Consider the following 22,437-nt stretch of genomic DNA (forward strand, 5'->3'; position numbering starts at 1 on the left):
AGAAATTACATTCATTTCCGCTTTAAGGCTGGCTTTAGCACAAAAACGTGTGCACAGCGCTTCAAGCAAAATTTTTGATCACTTAGTTAGTGATATAAAATGTCTGACACACAGCAAAGTAAAAATCTGAAAGCAAACTGAAACAGTTTCTCCTTGACGACTCCTCCTATTCCGTAGAAGAATTTCTGTTATCTTAATGTCTAAAAGATGTTGGTTAGGATTTATTAACTCGTATCTGTATATTAAGGAAACCTTAAAAATGTTCAGCATGTAGCCATATTTGCTAATTAATTTGCGATTTGAATGTTTAATTAATCACCTCACATCATTACGATTTATCGTCCAAAGTGAAAGTAACTAACCATATATTTTCAATTAGACATACTAGTGGTATCGTGTTAAATCTTCGATGTATTCAGTTAGTTTCTGCATCCCATTTATACTTTTTCCGTTTGTCGACGGCATATCGGTATTACCGTCAACTCTTTCAGTTTATATATGACTCTTAATGTCAGCAACATATATCTTAGCCTTATAACGTCTCTGTGCGCTACATGCACGTCTGTTATTGTAAGTAATGTAGTCTTTTCTACGATCACTATCCAAACGTAAGTGGTGACCTATTTCGCAGTTGTTATGATGACTAGCAAAGACACGCACAACATTAATGACTGCATCAACAGTGTTTTAAGATATTGCTGGGAATAATCAGACCATTTAAGCTATTTAACTTGAGTTCCATTTTCATGCTCCTGTCGACTATTTCGCCATCAACATTGTTTCTGACTGAAGGACAATACGTAATTGTAATCAACCAAGATCTTATCAATAGTTTGGTCCAAAAATGCAAGGCTGTCATCTAGTGTCGAAGAAGATGTTGAAAACCGTTAATTGTGAAAACCAGTGAAGTGTTTTACAGGATACGTCCTCACCAAAGTGGTCGGTAATGGTTATACAGGGTGTCCCAGGTAGAATGATCAATATTCCGAGGTATGAAGGGGCCTTTCGAAGCAGAATAGTATAGTAAAAGTGGGCTCTAAAATGCCTACCTCAAGACTTATGAGCACTTTTTGATCTCCGATAATGTGAAGAAATCTCTTCTACTGCTAGCTGCTTTCTCTCCATACTTTCAGAGGTGATAGTAGAGGCCAAAACAAGAAATAAAGTCCAGAAGACACGGGGTTTTAAGGGGTACCTTGAGAGTAAAGAGTACTTATTCAGTAGAAAAGATGCGTTTCATAGTAACGAAAATGAGGAAGTCGTTATATCTCTTACGCTATGCACTTTAGAGCCCATGTTTACCAGACCATTTTTTCTTTCTTTGGTTCATACTACCTCCTTCCAAAACAAGAAAAGCAAAGAGCCTGCGTTATATGAGATATCTCTAACAATATCTAAGATGAAAATGTGCTTATAGCTCTTAAAGTATGCATGTTAGAGCCCATGTTACTGCAAAGCCCTGAATTTTGACCATAACTCCCGGGAAATCCTGTATAACACATATTATGTCAACTTCACCTAAACGTCGAAACATTATGACCGAAGAAATTCCTAACTAAAAATTCAAAGAATGTCGATTAGGAGAATGTCATTCACTGGAAGATTACATAGCGTTCAGTTTTCTAATGGGAAATTTTATCGTTAACTTAGGCTCGACATGCTTATGAAGACGTAGCTGTGAAAGTAAAGTTTTCCAGACTTCCGTTTTCTAGCTATAACAGTCGTCTAGACATGTGGAAGAGCACAAACGGGTTCATCACCTGTTTTTAATAAAATTATTGTTACTATTTTGTAGTACATTGCTCCTAAATTCTTTCTTATAATAATTCAGAGAAAATTTCATATTTACGGACTTTCTTTGTGCTTTTTTCAAAATTCTTGTAATATTAAAGTTCCATTTAATGTGCTGTCACTATTTTGCAACACACCTATGTACCGGTGTATCTACGAAGCCAGTTATAATCACAATCTCACAACGAACATAAACTCTGTCTATTGTGTTATCGAGTAAATAAATAAACTTATCACACGGAATATAGGCATCTTTAAATAAAAAGTCCTCTGTAATTTAAGTAATTGTAGATGTCACATCTTCCAAAACACTGTTCTTAATTTTATACTGTGTGGGTACATTTCGGTGCTGATGTTTGTTCTTCAACGGCCTTTCCACTTATTTTTATGCAAGCACTGGCAGAATATGATGACCCCTCTGCAGATTACACATTTCGTCGAGGGAAATTCAGATACCTACTTACCAGTTTCTTGGCACTCTAACAGGTACATGGTACCCACCGGTGGCGCAGATTTAACGTTCGCATTACGTTTTGGGAGTCGCTGTTGCTTAAGCAGAAACGTAGCTCATCACGACATTTTCGTTGCTTTTTCGAGCTTCATTATCGTGATTTTTCAGCTCCCCCATTTGACATTTGAAAGCAGGGAGATTCAATTTTGCACGGCTCTGACGCGTGGCAGGACTAGTCGACTCGAGCAGCAGCACAATAAAAAACTAAACAGGCCACTAATGATCGCAGCCAACCACTCAGCACTTTCGGGATCAGCGTCTTGAAGGTGACTTGCGAGGTCCCACGCACCTACTGGCGGGTGGGGGGGCGATGCCAGCCGAGGACCTACATAACAGAGCGCGCGCTTCGGAAGGCACCAGTCCTCCAGAGACGTCCAGGACACTGTCTTCGCTGTTGAAATGGCCTTCACCATGGTGAGTCATCGGAATATATATTCTAGTTCTACAGCCATTACTATGTAAGCGTTGTGCGTTACTGTTACTTACATAATGTTAAGCTACTTCACTCACGATTCCACTATCAGCACGGTTACCTCAATGAGAATGTCATTTACACAGTTTGTAACGTGTGTCATGATAGAACTATTAGAGACCTACCCAACATATTTGGCTGTTTCAAATAATTAATGATGTTTACCACAAAACAACTTACCTCACAGTTACCGAAAACGGTGAAAAAATAATGCTACGTAATTCAGTAATTAAGAGATTTTTCAAAATGGCGACAAATATTAGTGGATAACACCAAGGCTGAGTACTTCAATGTACTGTACAACGGTGCCATTTCAAGGAGGCGTTCCACGTGTCGTCCTTGCCTTTGGATGCAATATTGCTCTCTTTTCTGCAGTGGGTTATTAATTCGTCAGCTGCTCAGAGACCACCTTGTAAGCATTGACAGACCGTGTATAATTTTCTGTTACTGTTCTCCAACCGCACCAAAGAGAAAGATATACATTCCACTTCTGAGTTGATGGCAGGTGATCTTGGAGGCCAAACTACAGGTCCTACACATCCTATCCTATCTTGATTAATAAACAAATAGCATGAAAAGTCAAATAGCATCTGGATAACAACCTTTTATGTATCGTCTACCTTGTAATGTTGATGCATTAAGTTGTTCTGAAAGCGGTGCTGATATTCAAAACAAGAAAAGCGGGTTAAAAACTGTGAGCTATCTGGGGAAGTTAACCTTGCATTACTGAGCAACTGTTTCACCAGGTATCCAGTCTAGCTTGCCAACCAGACTAACATTAATTATAATCTTTTAATAGTCATCTTACGGCAACCATATATATACACTCCTGGAAATGGAAAAAAGAACACATTGACACCGGTGTGTCAGACCCACCATACTTGCTCCGGACACTGCGAGAGGGCTGTACAAGCAATGATCACACGCACGGCACAGCGGACACACCAGGAACCGCGGTGTTGGCCGTCGAATGGCGCTAGCTGCGCAGCATTTGTGCACCGCCGCCGTCAGTGTCAGCCAGTTTGCCGTGGCATACGGAGCTCCATCGCAGTCTTTAACACTGGTGGCATGCCGCGACAGCGTGGACGTGAACCGTATGTGCAGCTGACGGACTTTGAGCGAGGGCGTATAGTGGGCATGCGGGAGGCCGGGTGGACGTACCGCCGAATTGCTCAACACGTGGGGCGTGAGGTCTCCACAGTACATCGATGTTGTCGCCAGTGGTCGGCGGAAGGTGCACGTGCCCGTCGACCTGGGACCGGACCGCAGCGAAGCACGGATGCACGCCAAGACCGTAGGATCCTACGCAGTGCCGTAGGGGACCGCACCGCCACTTCCCAGCAAATTAGGGACACTGTTGCTCCTGGGGTATCGGCGAGGACCATTCGCAACCGTCTCCATGAAGCTGGGCTACGGTCCCGCACACCGTTAGGCCGTCTTCCGCTCACGCCCCAACATCGTGCAGCCCGCCTCCAATGGTGTCGCGACAGGCGTGAATGGAGGGACGAATGGAGACGTGTCGTCTTCAGCGATGAGAGTCGCTTCTGCCTTGGTGCCAATGATGGTCGTATGCGTGTTTGGCGCCGTGCAGGTGAGCGCCACAATCAGGACTGCATACGACCGAGGCACACAGGGCCAACACCCGGCATCATGGGAGCGATCTCCTACACTGGCCGTACACCACTGGTGATCGTCGAGGGGACACTGAATAGTGCGCGGTACATCCAAACCGTCATCGAACCCATCGTTCTACCATTCCTAGACCGGCAAGGGAACTTGCTGTTCCAACAGGACAATGCACGTCCGCATGTATCCCGTGCCACCCAACGTGCTCTAGAAGGTGTAAGTCAACTACCCTGGCCAGCAAGATCTCCGGATCTGTCCCCCATTGAGCATGTTTGGGACTGGATGAAGCGTCGTCTCACGCGGTCTGCACGTCCAGCACGAACGCTGGTCCAAATGAGGCGCCAGGTGGAAATGGCATGGCAAGCTGTTCCACAGGACTACATCCAGCATCTCTACGATCGTCTCCATGGGAGAATAGCAGCCTGCATTGCTGCGAAAGGTGGATATACACTGTACTAGTGCCGACATTGTGCATTCTCTGTTGCCTGTATCTATGTGCCTGTGGTTCTGTCAGTGTGATCATGTGATGTACTGACCCCAGGAATGTGTCAATAAAGTTTCCCCTTCCTGGGACAATGAATTCACGGTGTTCTTATTTCAATTTCCAGGAGTGTATATATATATATATATATATATATATATATATATATATATATATATATATATATATATATAATTTAAATAAAAATAAATAAATCAGTTTATATTTAGACATTTATTTTAACATTGATCATTGTTCCGTTAAAATTTCAGCATATTAAACTTGATTCAAAACTAAACTGGTGCCTTATTTAGGATTGTGAAAATGTGAGTTTGTAATCTTACGGAACACATCAAATATGGAGCCAAGATTTGGAGACTGCATACAACAATACATTCATAAAATAACACACGAAGAACGTTGAAACATATGCAAGAGGAAAATAACCACAACCAACCGATTCAATTTTCACCCAAAGAAGTTATGTTCGTAGCGCAATCCTGTCCATCATGAAATTACCACACACTGGTATACTAAAATCATACTAACCCTCTGTGAAATCTTCCCGAAAAGAATAGCTGAAAACAGCTTTGATGATTACACCACATGCTTCACGTGGTCAACTTGGTTTACACAAAGAGTGTACCTCCACAATAATTTTGATAATTAAAACAAATTACTTCGAAACACAATTTACAAAAGAAAAACCTCGGACTGGTTACTATCGTCTTACTATTAACCTGATGGGAGCAGTATAGTGCTACGCGAGACATTCTCCTGCGCTTGCATGGGACCTGTGGCATTAATCGAAGACACGCTGATAGCTGCGATCCACCTGCATCCCTTCATGCTTGATGTCTTCCCTGATAGCGATGCAGTCTGCCAGCAGTACAATTAGCCGTGTCCTGGAGCCAGAACCGTGCTACAGTGATTTGAGGAGCATTGTAGTGAACTCACATTGATGTCTCACCGACCACATTCACCTAATGTAAATCATGTGGAACCTATCTGGGTCGCTATCAGGCGCCATCTCCACGTGCGTAAATCACCGGCCCGTTATTTACGCGAATTACGTGAAGTGTGCGTAGACATCTAATGTCATACACCTTCACAGACGTCCCAACGAAGTGTCGGATCACTGATACGCAGAATCGGTGATGTATTTCTTCCCAAAGACGGACAAATAAGCTATTAAGCAGGTGGTTATGGTTTCGCTCTTCAGTGTAGTTACAGGAGCATTAATTGTTTTCTTCAGTTAACACTTTGTTGCTGTCATTAGTCCTAGGTGATCCCACTGTAGTCCACACAATGAGGAAAATACCGTTGCTGTTGAAGCGGATACAACCGTCAGACGCACAGAATGTCCAGCTACGAAGTACACCAGCTTCGGCACCAGCTGTTACAAACAGCACGGACACGAGACAGTGTTAGAAACATACGTTATGTGAACTACACAATTTGTCGACACATGATGTAATGTCGGAAGTTAAATGGGGGAGGGGCGGGGTGGGAGATGGATGACCTCGATTTTGACAGGAAGGTGAAAGTACCGACTCATTTAAAGAAAATATTGCGTCACTGGCTGCAAGTAAATCACGAATTATGTTCGTAATTCGAAAGTCAATATCTTTTACATTGAAGTGTGAAAGCCAAGATTTGCGCTCATCTTTTTCTTCTTGTTCACGATGTTCCACGTGCGACGTAAGTGAACCTTCTGGCTTTGTGCAAAAACCTGTTCCGGGAACCCTGGATATGTTTGTTGCATACACTGTGACCTTTCCACAGTCTTTGGCTGCCTGCGTTTATGTGTGAGATGAACCATGTACGTATGTGGCAGACGACATTATTCACACCATTCTAGCCATTACCAATCAGAGGCAAAAGCAGTAGTCAGAGGTACGGTAAAAAGAACTACAATGATGACTTGAAAAGAGATTTTCTATCTGAAGTTTCCGTAACAGACAGAATACCATTCCGAAATGTTAGCGGAACCCTTAACATTCATTTACAGGCGAACTCTTCTTCCGTTTCTACCAATATTTAGCAAATTTTTTCCTGGGGATGATCCTAGTCTTAATGGCCAGTTTCATATCTAGTGATGGCAACAAAATTTTTCTTTTTGTTTAAACCTGCCTCCGTAGTCCACTCAAGAGTTAGCAAGCTAGAAGCCGGATGATTAAGAAAGTGTCACTGAGAGTATTCGGCCAGAAAATGGAAGAAAGGTGACCGCGAAATATTCCTGATCACCATAGACTACGCCGAAGTTCTGGATTAAATTTCAAATCGAGGAGTGCTGTTTGAGGCTCTTGAGGTTCATCTGTCCGTAGGACGGGCAGCTTATTTTCGTTGTCCGCAAATAAGAGTACAGTTGTTAGGCTATCTGCAAGCAATGGGGTCTGCAGCCTCCTATCTATCATCATCATCATCTACGTGTTTTACACGCCCTTGGGTCTGTAGCATAGTACATCATTGAAAGACATAATGAAAATGAAAGCTCCGAAACTAACTGCAATCAGGTAACACATTTAATGTTTTATACGACAGGCCTGTTTCGGCGTAATTGGTAATGAATGTCAAGTGACTTTCGAAAAGAACATTAACACGATTGTCCGTATGCAAATCCTGGCTGTTTTATGTCTATTATTTGCATTTCAACTAGACGTAAAAGCCAGTGCAAATCTAAACACGGAACAGCCAAGATTTACGTACAAATTGTCTTACCACTCTTATTTTCAAAGGTCACTTGAGAATGGCAGTTAAGCCGAAACAGGCCAGACCTGCCGTGTAAAATATTAAACACACACATCAAAAAAAGTTTTGGATAACCTCGGTTCCGAGAGTTCCGGAACCTATACAGAACACTGGAATAATCAACATAAACATCATTTCCGCCCTTTTTATTGTTCATGAAAACCACATATTGCATGTCGTACTACCGTTCAGCGAGACCTTCAGAGGTGGTGGTCGAGATTTCTGTACCCACCGGTACCTTTAATACCCAGTAGCACGTCCTCTTGCAGTGATGCATGCCTGTATTTGTCGTGGGATACTATCCACAAGTGCATCAAGGCACTGTTGGTCCAGATTGTCCCACTCCTCAAAATGTGCACGATGGGGGTACAAATTGTCGTCCATGAAGTCGAATGCCTCGCTAATATGCTGGCAATATGGTTGCACTATCGGTCGGAGGATGACATTCACGTATCGTACAGCCGTTACGGCGCCTTCCATGACCACCAACGGCATACGTCGGCCCAACATAATGCCACCCCAAAACAGCAAGGAACCTCCACCTCGCTGGACAGTGTGTCTAAGGCGTTCGGTCTGACCGGGTTGCCTCCAAACACGTGTCCGATGATTGTCTGGTTGAAGGCTATATGCTACTTTCATCGGTGAAGAGAAAAGTGCCAATCCTGAGCGGTCCATTCGGCATGTTGTTGGGCCATCTGAACCGCGCTGCGTGGTGTCGTGGTTGCAAAGCTGGACCTCGCCTTGGATGTCGGGAGTGAAGCTGCGCATCATGCAGTCTACTGCGGCAGTCTGAATCGTAACACGACGTCCTATGGCTGCACGAAAAGCATTATTCGACATGGTGCCGTTGCTGTCAGGATTCCTCAGAGCCGTAGGTAACGGTCATCCACTGCAGCAGTGGCGGCCTGAGCGGCGCATGTCATATACAGTTCCTGTCTCTCTGTATCTCCTCCATGTCCGAACAACATCGCTTTGCTTCACTCCGAGACGACTTGACACGTCCCTTGTTGAGAGCCCTTCCTGGCACAAAGCAACAATGCAGACGCGATCTAACCGCGGTATTGGCCATCTGGGCATGGTTGTACTACAGACAACACGAGCTGTGTACCTCCTTCCTGGTGGAATGACTGGAAGTGATCGGTTGTCGGACCCGATGTGGTTTACATCTTTTGGCAGATTCAGTGACATCCCTGAACAGTCAAAGGGACTGTCTCTGTGAAACAATATCCACAGTCAACATCTAACTTCTGGGAACTGAGGTGATGAAAAACTTTTTTTTGATGTGTGTATATTACCTTAATGCCTGCAGGTAGTTTTGGAGCTTTCAGTTTCATTATCATTTAGGTTGGTGTATAAGTTCGTAGCGTTTTCCAGACCATGAGAGATAGACCTAACAAAGATTTTAGTCCTTCGCTGTTAACAAAAGTCTGCCAACGCGGTGTTAACTTTCCGACTCCAGGACCTTGGAAATTGTTGTGGGTTGGCAAGAGAACCAACCCGGTATACTAGAGGAAGCTGAAAGGCACGCGTTTTAGCTCACGCAGGCTGGCGTGAGGTCTGGAACAGGACAAGGAAATTAGACTTTAGCAAAAAACGTACGTAGCTGCTGGAATACTTAACTTTAATCCATTATTGGTGAACGTCGCTCGTGACTGTACATTATTTACAACATCAATAGTAAGTGGTAATGGCACCTTGCTAGGTCGTAGCAAATGACGTAGCTGAAGGCTATGCTAACTGTCGTCTCGGCAAATGAGAGCGTATTTTGTCAGTGAACCATCGCTAGCAAAGTCGGTTGTACCATTGGGGCGAGTGCTAGGAAGTTTCTCTAGACCTGCCGCCTGCGGCGCTCGGTCTGCAATCACTGATAGTGGCGACTCGCGGGTCCGACGTATACTAATGGACCGCGGCCGATTTAAAGGCTACCACATAGCAAGCGTGGTGTCTGGCGGTGACACCACAGAAATCACGTCGTTTAGAGGCGAGGAAGTCGTCAATCTTTTTAGGAGCGCGCTTTCATCCGGGAATGAAGGTCCTTGAAAGTTAAAATCTGAGGGCGCAAGAGCAGGTGAATGAGGTAGGTGTGGAATGACCTCCCAACCCGACACCTGTACCTGTATAGTGGTTTTTGTCTAGTAGATGCAGGCGGTCGTTATTGTGGAGTATCATCAATTACTTCACGCATTCTTCCTGGTCGTTGGTTTTGGATTACGTCTGCAAGACATCTCAGGTGCTGACAATAAATGTAGGCAGTGACAGGTACACCTGGAGGAAGCACTTCATAGTACACCGCATCGTTGCCGTTCCACCAGATGCATAACGATATCTTTTGTGGATCTACGCAGGTCTTTTTACACGGCGATGAGGCTTTGTCTGAAATCAAACATTTCTTTATTTTTCATGTATTAGCATGTTGTTATTGTAGTCAGTCCAGAGATTGGTTTGATGCAGCTCTCCATGCTACTCTATCCTGTGCACGCTTATTCATCTCCCAGTACCCGCACAATTTATCGCCGCGCGGGGTAACCCTGCGGTCTTGGGCGTCTTACCACGGTCCGTGCGGCTTCCCCCGTCGGAGGTCCGACTTCTCCCTTGGGCATGGGTGTGTATGTTGTCCATAGCGAAGTTAGTTTAAGTTAGATTAAGTCGTGTGTAAGCCTAGGGAACGGTGACCTCAGCAGTTTGGTCCCATAGAACTTACCACAAATTCCCAATTTCCACAATTTATCGTCACCAGTAACGATACCGCGTGGGAATGGTCTGTTTTGGTCACGAGACAACTAATGACAAGCAATCACAGATAACCATATCGCCACACGCTGATTTTTGTGATTTTGGCTTATAGCATGCGGTACCCATACATCCGATTTTTGAACCCTCATTGTTGCATAAAAATATCGCGCGATGGTGAAATGATCACTGTTCATCACATATGCCTTTTCTCGAGTACACTGACGTGGATCGTAGTGGATTAATGCGTTGAAACCATTTTCATGACACCCTGAAGGTCTTCCTGGAAGTGGAGAACCACTAATGTCAAAACTATCCTCCTCAAACGAGAGAACCATTTTTTACGGTTCCCTGTCCAATAGCATTATACACGGCGAAAATGTATCCAGCTGCTTCCGCTGCTTTCACCCCGCTACTGAATTACGGCAGAAGAATATGTCGGAAATCATCCGATTTCTCAACTTGGTATCCCATTTTCTAGCAGCCACAGCTCCGCTATCTCCTAGTGAGAAAGTGAGAATTTGAAAACTGAAATAGCAACAGTGAACTACAAAAAAAATGAGAGTCGATAAATATACCACAGCAAACGGAATACCAACATGCAAAACAATAACGCTACGAACTTACGCACCAGCCAACGCGAGATTCTTTTACCTGAATCTGAAGACGATTTCATGATCTCATGTTACTAACTAAATGTTGCATCAATTTCGATTTCATATTCACCTGAAGAGTACCGCAGCAAGTCGGACGAAACTAGATCTATTTCACTTGTTTAGTTGTTTTAATGACGCAGGCCACTATCTAAAATTATTTTATCGAAAAAACATTAAATTCCTTTATAAATATAAGTTTTAAAGGTGGCTGATCGTGGTAGCGTTGCATGAGGATGACAAAAATTTAATCGAAGGAATAAATAAAACTTCATGACAATATCTCTCATCGACTTATCAGTCCATCAAAGGTAGAGGAGAAGAGAAGTCACTAGTTCCATCTGTCAATTACTTATCAAGTTTTTGTTTATTTTCTAGCTGATCCTGGTAGCTGCGGTGATGAATACAGTTCTTGCAGCACCGCAGTTTAATCCGAGAGATGCTACCATCCTCGGGCTGGAGAACGATTTCAATGGGATTGAACCATGGCACTGGAGGTACGTCGCAGGCTGTTCCACCTTATCTGCATAAACAAATGTTTCAATAAATCTAGTTAAAATTGTAGATTTTATTTCCATAATACTAAGACAGGTAATTATGAGAAAACAAGTCTGGAGTAATTTCATATATTTATTTGAATAACACTCTTCCGATCACCAACAGACATTTTATCCCTAACATATGCAATGCGATTCGTCAAAATGGGAATTATATAGAACATAAAAGTGCTAACACAGCCTATTATCAGTTATATTGAGAAGGGTGAGAAGGGGATGGGTTTACAGTGCTTTGACTCATTTGGTTCATAATAATTTCCTATCCCGTGCCTATTTCCTCATCTCGTCGTAGAACTTCTCAAAGCTGTAAATTAGCTGCGGATGCAATCCAGTCTTCGTCCTCAAGTTTTACTTTCCACGTCTCCCTCTAGTACCATGGATGATTACTTCCGACGCCTTACCACGTGTCTTCCCAGCCTTGCTCTTAATCGAATCGTAATTTCCCATATTCTATTTCCTCGCAGATTCTGTTGAGAACCTCAATAATTTTTATCACTCTACTTATTTTGGACACCCTACTGCAGTACCACAACTCAGTACTTTCTATTCTCAACGTTTTCGGTTGATCATTTGCTTTCTTCTTCCGTCATGTGCAACTTTTCAGTCCAAGTTTAAGGAGCTGTTCTCTAACTACCCGCAACTCCGCCGTATTTGACAATGCCCTCGAGAAAGTCATGTCGACTCTTGACAGTGGAAGTTTGGGGTCGTCATTGCTGATGACATCTTCACTAGCTCTGATCACCCACTGCCAATGACATCACTGTGGTTGTTAAAAATTTCCCCAGTACTCGCCAGATCAAAGAAAGAAAGAACAGGGTTTATTTTTTCGTCGACTACGATATTGTGGCATACGGAGCACATCCTCTGGTTTGGGAAGTGCGGGACAGTAAAATCTGGTTGGTTGGATGTATACAGGGTGAACGTAAATACGGAAACACTAAAAACGCAGTACATTACCATGCCTAATACGGTGTAGGAACCCCGTCGGCATCCGGAGCTGCTTTCAGTCATCTCGGGCTGGGTAAATACAGGTCCTGTATGGTGTTCAAGGGAATCTTACACTATTCTTCCTACAAAATAGTGGCAGGTAACGACGATAGAAGTGGGTAACGATAACGTACACTTCTTTCCATTATGCACGATAAAGGCTCCATAACACTGAGTTCTGGTGAATGTGGTGATGAGGGGAGGATGCGACAATTTATCTTCGTGCTCACAAAACCGGTCATTGACAATGCGAGCTGTGTGAACAAATACCCCGTTGTCTTGCAACATAAAATCACCATTAGGGAACAAATATTGTATCATGGGATGGCCTGATTAGCCAAAATGGTCAGATACCTCTTGGCAGTAATCATAGAGTGTAAATATCTATGGACTGAGCGTTCGGATACAGAACGAGAATTCTGTCTGCAACATCTCCTGCAGATAAAGTCACGTGAGTTTGGGACGGCGCATTTTAGTTCGTGTAGCCGCTGTAAATAGATCCCCTTCAAGAGTAAACTTTGTATGCGGTTTTTATAGACTTTTTAACAATTTTATACGAGGAACTGAGGTTGGCTTAAAGATGTGAAGAGAAGAGCAATGGTATTATGCTTTTCCTCCGCAGTATTATAGCGCACATACCACTTTGTTTACCTTTTTCAGTAAAGGGATGAAAAGTGACAGACAACTATTTTTTACGTTTCTGCAACACTTATTCATGTAGTCGAATATCAATTCTCATTAATTACGACACAATATCACTGTAAATGGTGCCGAAGTGTCACCAAAATACAATGCATTTCGAACCATGGAACTGATACAGTAAATACTGTAAGCGATTTGCACCACCTGATTGTCCATTATTAGTTCCACTTTTCTTTATTTACCCCTCTGATTTTTATTGATAAGTGAAATATCAATAACACTTTTTCCCCACCTCATTGGAAAAGTAAACCCATACACTGTGCATTAAAAAAATTACAAGATCAATGCTTAAATTTGGAGTAATGAATGAAGTGACAAGTATCACCATACTTTTCAGGTTTTCTCTTGCACTGATTCGTATTGTTGAAACTGTTATAATTAATTACGTGACAATGACATTGTATCATCCAGAAATACTTAGACACGCACAAGGGTTTCTGACCTTGTAAGTAGGCTGTTTAGGTTTTTATGTTGGCAACGCCACGTAGCGCTCTGTATGAAAGTCACTGACTGTGCTGTGTGCAGTCTGTGGCTGGTTGGCGTAGTTGGAATATTTGCTATTGTAGTGTTGGGCAGTTGGATGTGAACAGCACGTAGCGTTGCGCAGTTGGAGGTGAGACGCCAGCAGTGGTGGATGTGGGGAGAGAGATGGCAGAATTTTGAGAGCGGACGATCTGGACGTGCGTCCGCCAGAAAAAGGAAATTTGTAAGACTGGATAATGACTTTTGAACACTATTAAGGCAAATACATTGTTTGTTCTCTATCAAAATCTTTTATTTGCTAACTATGCCTATCAGTAGTTAGTGCCTTCAGTAGTTAGAATCTTTTATTTAGCTGGCAGTATTGGCGCTCGCTGTGTTGCAGTAGTTCGAGTAACGAAGATTTTTCTGAGGTAAGTGATTCATGAAAGGTATAGGTTATTTTTAGTCAGGGCCATTCTCTTGTAGGGATTGTTGAAAGTCAGATTGCGTTGCGCTAAAAAATATATTGTGTGTCAGTTCACTGTTGATCGGAATAAGTCTGAGTGCGTTCAGTTTTGCTCTGGTGTTTGAAAATCAAATAACGTAAGAGGTTTACCAGCATAGTCATTCATAAATTTTTCTAGGGGGACGTTTCAACCTGCACAAACTGGAGGAAATTAGTCAGACTGTCATGCAGAAATTTTATCTGCATATGAACATAGCACCAATATGTGTATTCAGACCGGCAGTTTAATAAACACACTTGCTAATATATGTAACAACTGTCCCGTAAACACGTAAAAATTGTCCTTACAATACAAGACTTTATAACACCTTGTAATCAATTTTTTTCAATATAGGCCTATATGGTGCCTATGTCAATATGACATTTGAAGTTATACATTTGTTTTACGTACTTACGGAAAGTAACTGGTCCTCCTTTCATGTACTTCTCTTTACATCCGTAGCAACAACAATGCTGTATCATAGCTGTTACTAAAACCCAAACGTGTAGAAACGTATATAAAACGAGGCAAATACGTGTAATATTCGCTATTACCGCAAATTGTGGGCAAGTAGCGTCGTCCCAAAATCACGTGACTATCCCGGTCTGAAGTTGAGAACATGCGCACTAGAGTGCGCCTTCCTCATAGCTATATATACTCTAGGGCAGTAACGTGATGTTGCAGGTAGATTACCAAGTTAGGGCTGCCTAAATCATCACCGACTCCCTGTCAATGATTCGCGGAACGTAAACTCGGCCAGAAGCTACAAACAGTGTGAAAGAAGACTCATCCAACCAAATGACTGTCTTTCATTACTTCATAGTTCAGGTTTTATTGCTACTGGAACCATTTTCCTGTTACGGGCGTTTGCATCTCTAATCGGTGGTTTTTGAATCCATCTCGAGCTGCAGTGCCTGTTTATAGGGCTCCCTTGGTGTTGCTTTAGTGCTGAAAGGACTCGCGAGTGCGACATTCAGTTCTGCAGTGACTTTTACAGTTGCGATCCTCTTATTTATTGTCAGAATACTCTCCGATCACCTTCTGATACGATCACTCAATGCACGCTTTCGTCAGCGATGTGACTTAAGGCGGATGATACTTTTGTGTTTTCCCTGTATGCGGTATAAATTTTGAATACGACGTCTCTCAGCCAACTACCTGTCACGGCATTGCTGCATCAGGGTTGTCTACTCACGGCGCCGAGAGACATTGCCCAGACACTGGCCATGTATTTTGCCGAATCTACTGCCACTACTAACTGTGATCCAGATTTCTGCCGCTACCGCACTGCCATCGAGAGGGATCACTTTGACTTCCGGTCTCCAAATTCTGAACCCTACAACTGCCCCTTCACAATGTGGGAACTGGATTCGGCGCTGTCTGTGGCTCATGATACTGCGCCAGGTGATGATCAAATCCTGTACAGCATGCTGCAGCACTTGTTGCTGCCATCCAAGGAAGTTCTCCTGAATTGTTTTAATATGATATGGTCATCCGGCACGTTCCCTGACTCGTGGAGGGAGGCGATTTTGATTCCCCTCCTCAAACCGGGAAAAGACCGAATGCATCCCAGTAGTTATCGGAGTATTGCTTTGACGAGCTGTGTCGGGAAGACATTGGAACGCATGGTCAACCGTCGCCTGGTTTGGCTGCTCGAGACCAGGCAGTTCCTTAGCCACTCTCAGTGTGGCTTTCGGAGATGTCGTTCAACTATAGACACCTTGACCCTGCTTGAGGCGGCCATCCAGCAGGCCTTCCTACGTAACCAGCATTGTCTAGGTGTATTCTTTGACATTAATAAGGCGTATGACACTACTTGGCGCCGCCTTATCCTCAATCAACTCCATCAGTGGGGCCTTCGTGGCCATTTCCCCATCTTCATTCGGTCCTTTCTTTCCCGCCGCCTCTTTCGATACCGGGTTGGTAATGTGTTATCTGATTTGTACGTGCAGGAGAATGGTGTTCCTCAGGGAAGCGTTTTAAGTGTCACCCTCTTTGCCGTCGCCATTAACAGTATCACGTCCACTATCCGGAGTCCTGCCCAGTGCTCTTTGTTTGTGGACGATTTTGCTATTTTCTGTTCTTCCTCCAGTCTTGTCACTGCTAGTCGGCAGCTGCAGCTTACGATAAAGCGATTAGAGGCATGGACTGCGAAGACGGGTTTTACCTTTTCTGCAGACAAATCTGTGTGTGTTCATTTTAAACGTTCTCGACGTGCTTTTACCTTCCCTGAATTGCGTCTGAGGGGCACCATTCTTCCTTTTAGGGACACTGTGAGGTTCCTGGGCCTCACTTTTGATTCCAAGTTGTCGTGGTTGCCGCACCTTAAAGACCTCAAGGCGCGTGCCCTGAAGGCACTGAATATTTTGAAGTGTCTGAGCCATCGGTCCTGGGGAGCAGATCGGGCGCGTGTGCTGCAGTTTTATAGGGCTTTCGTCCGGTCGCGTCTTGACTATGGATGCTCTGTGTATGGGTCAGCGAGGCCTTCGTATCTCAAGATTCTTGATGCAGTACACCATGAGGGTATCAGGCTGGCTACTGGTGCCTTCCGTACCAGTCCCATCCCCAGCCTGTGTGCTGAGGCAGGGGAACCGCCCCTCGCCATCCGGCGGAAACTCCTCATGGTGCGACGGGTGTGTCAATTCCTTGCCTGTCCTACCTCCCCTGCATACCCTACTGTTGCCCGACCGCCTATGGAACGTCTCTTTTCCAGTCGCCCAAGGGCAACGAGACCATTTGGGATTCGTGCCAATCATTTGCTTGAGTCCCTTGGTGTGGAGCGTGTGGCACCCCAACTCCAGGGTTTTACCCGTCTGCCATCCTGGTTGCTCCAGAGGCCCAGCGTCCTTTTAGACTTGTCAGAGTACCGGAGGAGCTGCACTCCTGCGTTTGTTTTTACCTCCTTATTTTATGATATTTGAAACCAGCATCCCGACCATGTACCAGTATTTACGGATGGCTCTAAACAGGGGGACTCTGTTGGTTGTGCTGTTGTTTTCCCTGATCGAGTCGTCAAGTTACGGCTTCCTGCAGCGTTTACCATCTTTGATGCCGAATTGTTTGCGATCTTGCGGGCATTGGAGCAGATGAGATGTGTTCCCAGTCTTAAGTTTCTCATCTGTTCTGACTCCCTGAGTGCCCTTCAGACCATGCAACACTTGTACCCAGCGGATACGGTCGTCCAGAACATCCATGATGCCCTACTCCACCTGCAACGGCAGGGGAAGGAGGTTTCTTTCTGCTGGGTGCCGGGGCACGTGGGTATTAGGGGAAACGAACTGGCGGATGTGGCTGCCAAATATGCATGTTCCCTCCCTCACGTTGTTGAATGTGCCACCCCCCCTCCTTGCTGTTACCTCCCTTTTGCGTTTTCGTGTTATGTGTCGATGGGAAGAGGAGTGACTGGCAGTCGGTGAAAATAAGCTTCGTCTGGTCAAGGCCACCACGCGGCCATGGCGTACGACCTACCAGACATGCAGGCGGGATGAGGTTCTCCTCACTCGCCTCCGCATCGGGCACAGTCCCTTAACGCACGGTTTTTTACTCCGGCGGGAGGACCCCCCAATCTGCAGTGCTTGTGGCGTCCAGATTACGGTCCGCCACATTTTACTTGACTGTCCTTTATTCTCTGACCAGAGGGTGGTGGTTTCCTTGCCACCGGATTTGCCCTCTATTTTGCAAGACGACGCAACGACTGTGGTTAAGGTCTTACGGTTTTGTGTCCTGTCCAATTTGTTGCCTCGGATTTTAGGGAGAGGATTTTAATGTGCTGCTGGGTGACTGGCTCACCCAGGCTTTAGGTAAGAGGTCCGCCAGTTACGATTACCTACTTGTTTCACTTCGATTTCTGTTCTCTTTTCCTTGTGTTTCCTTTCCTCTTTTAGTGCGTTTCTTCTCCTCTTGTTCTGCCTCTGTATGTGAGGATTTGGAACTGCGTCAGGTCTGTGTCTTTTAGCCGTTCTCCTTGTTCGGTGTCCGTCTTCGTCCCTTCACTGCATGTGTTCCTGTTTCTATGCGTTTGGGCGCTGATGACCACGCTGTTTAGCGCCCGAAAACCTCAAACCACCTACACACACACACACGACGTCTCTCGAACTACGAAATACTTTTGCTACCTTGGTTACGAAAGCACCGCCCACGTTCGGATTCACTTATTTCCGGCACAATACACTCACAACTACACAGAACACTATTCTGAGGACGACTGACACTTGGAACGTATAGCGGAGATTGCACAGGTGCCATTTGTGATCAGATACAACAGCGTAACCTGTAAGCTTGGCCTGCGTATGCATTTATGCTCAAGCACGCAATTTTTGTAGTGTTTCTATATTTTTGTCCAATCCCTCTTTCTTTCGTGCCAGCAGCAACGATGTAACATCCTTCGGGTCCAATATTCGAACTCGCTTCTATGCAGGTACAGTGATCGCCTCAGGTTTTGCGGGAGGGAGATTAATTGTTGAATATGATTTTTTGGAATACCAGCTCCTCCATCAACGATGGACGTCGAACGGGTTCCGTCTTTGAGTCAGCCGGAGTAAAACTGTCCAGTAGCTCCACATCGTTCACGAACTCGCTATAAAACGTTATCGAATTTGAAATTGAAATATGCAAATTCAGGTGGTACTTTATCGATCGGTGATATCATTTACACATAAACGAGATAACAGAAATTAATCAGACGGTCATGCAGAAATTTTATCTGCATATGAACATAGCACCAATATGTGTATTCAGACCGGCAGTTTAATAAACACACTTGCTAATATATCTAACACCTGTTACGTAAACACGTAAAAATTGTCTCTACAATAAAAGACTTTATAACACCACAATCGATGTAGTAGGTCACATATACAACTGAAAATTTGTACGTTCAAAATCGACAATCGTCTTGCGTACATTATTAATAAAGAGGAGGAACTCGACAGCTTCATTCTTGTGAAAACAGTAATCGATCCCAGTACTATCAAATGTATATGTATCTTTGCCAGGTTTCTGAAACAATACAAAAAATGTTCAAATGTGTGTGAAATCTAATGGGACTTAACTCCTAGGTCATCAGTCCCTAAGCTTACACACTACTTAACCTCAATTATCCTAAGGACAAACACACACACCCATACCCGAGGCAAGACTCGAACCACCGCCGGGACCAGCTTCACAGTCCATGATGAAACAATACACAAAATATGCATCGCAGGTGCTTGTTCTGACATCTGCTTAAAGTTGACAGTTCCTGCCACAGGCGGTTTCGTGAGGTTGTTTCTATAAACGAAAAAACTATGTTATTTATTGGGTAAACTACTAGACAAACACAAAAATAAAAGATGTAATACGTCTGCAAGAGTAGGCAAGACGCTGACCTCAATGCTCTGCGATGCGTAGACGCCCATCATGTTGTCACCTTCTCGTAGTTTCACATTTCTTCATTCGATTTTCCATATACACTCCTGGAAATGGAAAAAAGAACACATTGACACCGGTGTGTCAGACCCACCATACTTGCTCCGGACACTGCGAGAGGGCTGTACAAGCAATGATCACACGCACGGCACAGCGGACACACCAGGAACCGCGGTGTTGGCCGTCGAATGGCGCTAGCTGCGCAGCATTTGTGCACCGCCGCCGTCAGTGTCAGCCAGTTTGCCGTGGCATACGGAGCTCCATCACAGTCTTTAACACTGGTAGCATGCCGCGACAGCGTGGACGTGAACTGTACGTGCAGTTGACGGACTTTGAGCGAGGGCGTATAGTGGGCATGCGGGAGGCCGGGTGGACGTACCGCCGAATTGCTCAACACGTGGGGCGTGAGGTCTCCACAGTACATCGATGTTGTCGCCAGTGGTCGGCGGAAGGTGCACGTGCCCGTCGACCTGGGACCGGACCGCAGCGACGCACGGATGCACGCCAAGACCGTAGGATCTTACGCAGTGCCGTAGGGGACCGCACCGCCACTTCCCAGCAAATTAGGGACACTGTTGCTCCTGGGGTATCGGCGAGGACCATTCGCAACCGTCTCCATGAAGCTGGGCTACGGTCCCGCACACCGTTAGGCCGTCTTCCGCTCACGCCCCAACATCGTGCAGCCCGCCTCCAGTGGTGTCGCGACAGGCGTGAATGGAGGGACGAATGGAGACGTGTCGTCTTCAGCGATGAGAGTCGCTTCTGCCTTGGTGCCAATGATGGTCGTATGCGTGTTTGGCGCCGTGCAGGTGAGCGCCACAATCAGGACTGCATACGACCGAGGCACACAGGGCCAACACCCGGCATCATGGTGTGGGGAGCGATCTCCTACACTGGCCGTACACCACTGGTGATCGTCGAGGGGACACTGAATAGTGCACGGTACATCCAAACTGTCATCGAACCCATCGTTCTACCATTCCTAGACCGGCAAGGGAACTTGCTGTTCCAACAGGACAATGCACGTCCGCATGTATCCCGTGCCACCCAACGTGCTCTAGAAGGTGTAAGTCAACTACTCTGGCCAGCAAGATCTCCGGATCTGTCCCCCATTGAGCATGTTTGGGACTGGATGAAGCGTCGTCTCACGCGGTCTGCACGTCCAGCACGAACGCTGGTCCAACTGAGGCGCCAGGTGGAAATGGCATGGCAAGCCGTTCCACAGGACTACATCCAGCATCTCTACGATCGTCTCCATGGGAGAATAGCAGCCTGCATTGCTGCGAAAGGTGGATATACACTGTACTAGTGCCGACATTGTGCATGCTCTGTTGCCTGTGTCTATGTGCCTGTGGTTCTGTCAGTGTGATCATGTGATGTATCTGACCCCAGGAATGTGTCAATAAAGTTTCCCCTTCCTGGGACAATGAATTCACGGTGTTCTTATTTCAATTTCCAGGAGTGTATCTTGACGACAGTTGCATTTGAACAACCGACCTGCTTCGCCATTTCCGAAGTGCAGGTTCCTTGGCGCTGGGCCAAAGCACTCTGCCCTTTGTCAATGTCGCTCATGTTACCTAGTTTCCCAATTTATGGCGCTTTTCCCCTCTTGAATGCTTCGCCATTCATCTCTGCTCCCCCGATAATTAAAGAGCAGCTGTTCACGCATGTCCAGTGTGGGTTGTAACTATCGTAGGGCAGCGAAAATCGGCAGATATGTTAAAGGGCTAATGTGGAATCAGTTTACGCTACAAAAAATTTAGTTCAAATTTAGGCCACCATGGGCAAATCTGGCGCTGTATAGCACCACGTCAACATTTCTGCTGTTCATAGTGAATAAACTGTGTAAACGGCTGTCAGTAATAAAATCAATATTATGCTTTTCTCACTTGTTGCCATTTTCTCTCCACGTCCTGTTCGTAGTCCATTACATATGGAAACATATCTACACTTGTTTCTGGCATTCACAGTGCCGGAGTTGCATCTGGCTGCCAAAATTAGAGCTAATTTTCTTTTTCAGCGAAAATTGGTTCCGCATTAACGCATTAGAATATCTGCCAAGTTCCGCTGCCATGCAATAGTTACAGCCTACACTCGACCTCTGTAATAACTGCAGTTCTTTTATAACCACCCGCTACTTCTCTTACCGCGTCATGTGCCCGCACTTCCGCCAGGGTCCGATCTGACGATTGGGGGTGATCATTATATTTGTTGCTCGTCAGTGTATAAATCACGGGGTCGTGTGTAGGAGTGATTAAGTGCAATGCTTGCGTAGGTACGAGACGAGCAACGGCATCCGGCAGGAGCAGTTTGGCACGGAAGGTGATGGCGCGCGCCTGCGGGGCAGCTTCTCGTGGCAACCGTCGGATGCTGGAGGCGCCACCTACAGCGTCACCTACGAGGCCGACGAGAACGGCTACCGGCCTAGAGTCTCCTTCGGCACTGGACCCGTAGCGGTGCGAGCCACACCGCTGCCACGACCGACGGAACTGCCGTTCCAACGACCTTCTGCGCCCATTGGAAGTAATGCTGCGCTCACATTGGTCGGCTGAGCGAGTGCTCGCACCGTTTACCTTCACAATAATACCAACTCAAACAGTGAACAGGCTGCTGGAGCCGTCGAGGGAAAGTGCACCTACTGTCAGAGCGATAAGATGAAAAGTTCTGGCAGTTACAAGACATATGATACCTTATGCTCCCAGAGCATTATTTGGACAGTTACAAAAACTTTGTAAAGGTAACTTCGTAGCTCTACAGAGCGTATGAATAAATTGGATATACTTTCTTCCTTACTTCGGATAT

The 22,437-nt window shown here is 45.2% G+C and overlaps 1 protein-coding gene across 1 annotated transcript; it reads left to right on the forward strand.

The window, feature by feature from the left end:
* The first annotated feature begins 2,605 nt into the window (after window positions 1–2,605).
* Window positions 2,606–22,427, forward strand: LOC126100302 (endocuticle structural glycoprotein SgAbd-5-like). Its single transcript, XM_049910910.1, has 3 exons — window positions 2,606–2,716; window positions 11,394–11,512; window positions 21,911–22,427. Exons 1-3 carry the CDS (start codon window positions 2,702–2,704, stop codon window positions 22,185–22,187), a joined length of 411 nt encoding a protein of 136 aa, XP_049766867.1. The 5' UTR covers window positions 2,606–2,701; the 3' UTR covers window positions 22,188–22,427.
* Window positions 22,428–22,437: the final 10 nt, after the last annotated feature.

The sequence above is a fragment of the Schistocerca cancellata genome, chromosome 9 (assembly GCF_023864275.1).
Source record: "Schistocerca cancellata isolate TAMUIC-IGC-003103 chromosome 9, iqSchCanc2.1, whole genome shotgun sequence".
Classification (NCBI taxonomy): domain Eukaryota; kingdom Metazoa; phylum Arthropoda; class Insecta; order Orthoptera; family Acrididae; genus Schistocerca; species Schistocerca cancellata.

Bases quoted from the DNA above. Each gene is read 5' to 3' on its own strand.
- LOC126100302 (XM_049910910.1), top strand. The intron at 11,513-21,910 runs GTACGTCGCAGG...ATGCTTGCGTAG, and splicing joins ATTGAACCATGGCACTGGAG to GTACGAGACGAGCAACGGCA.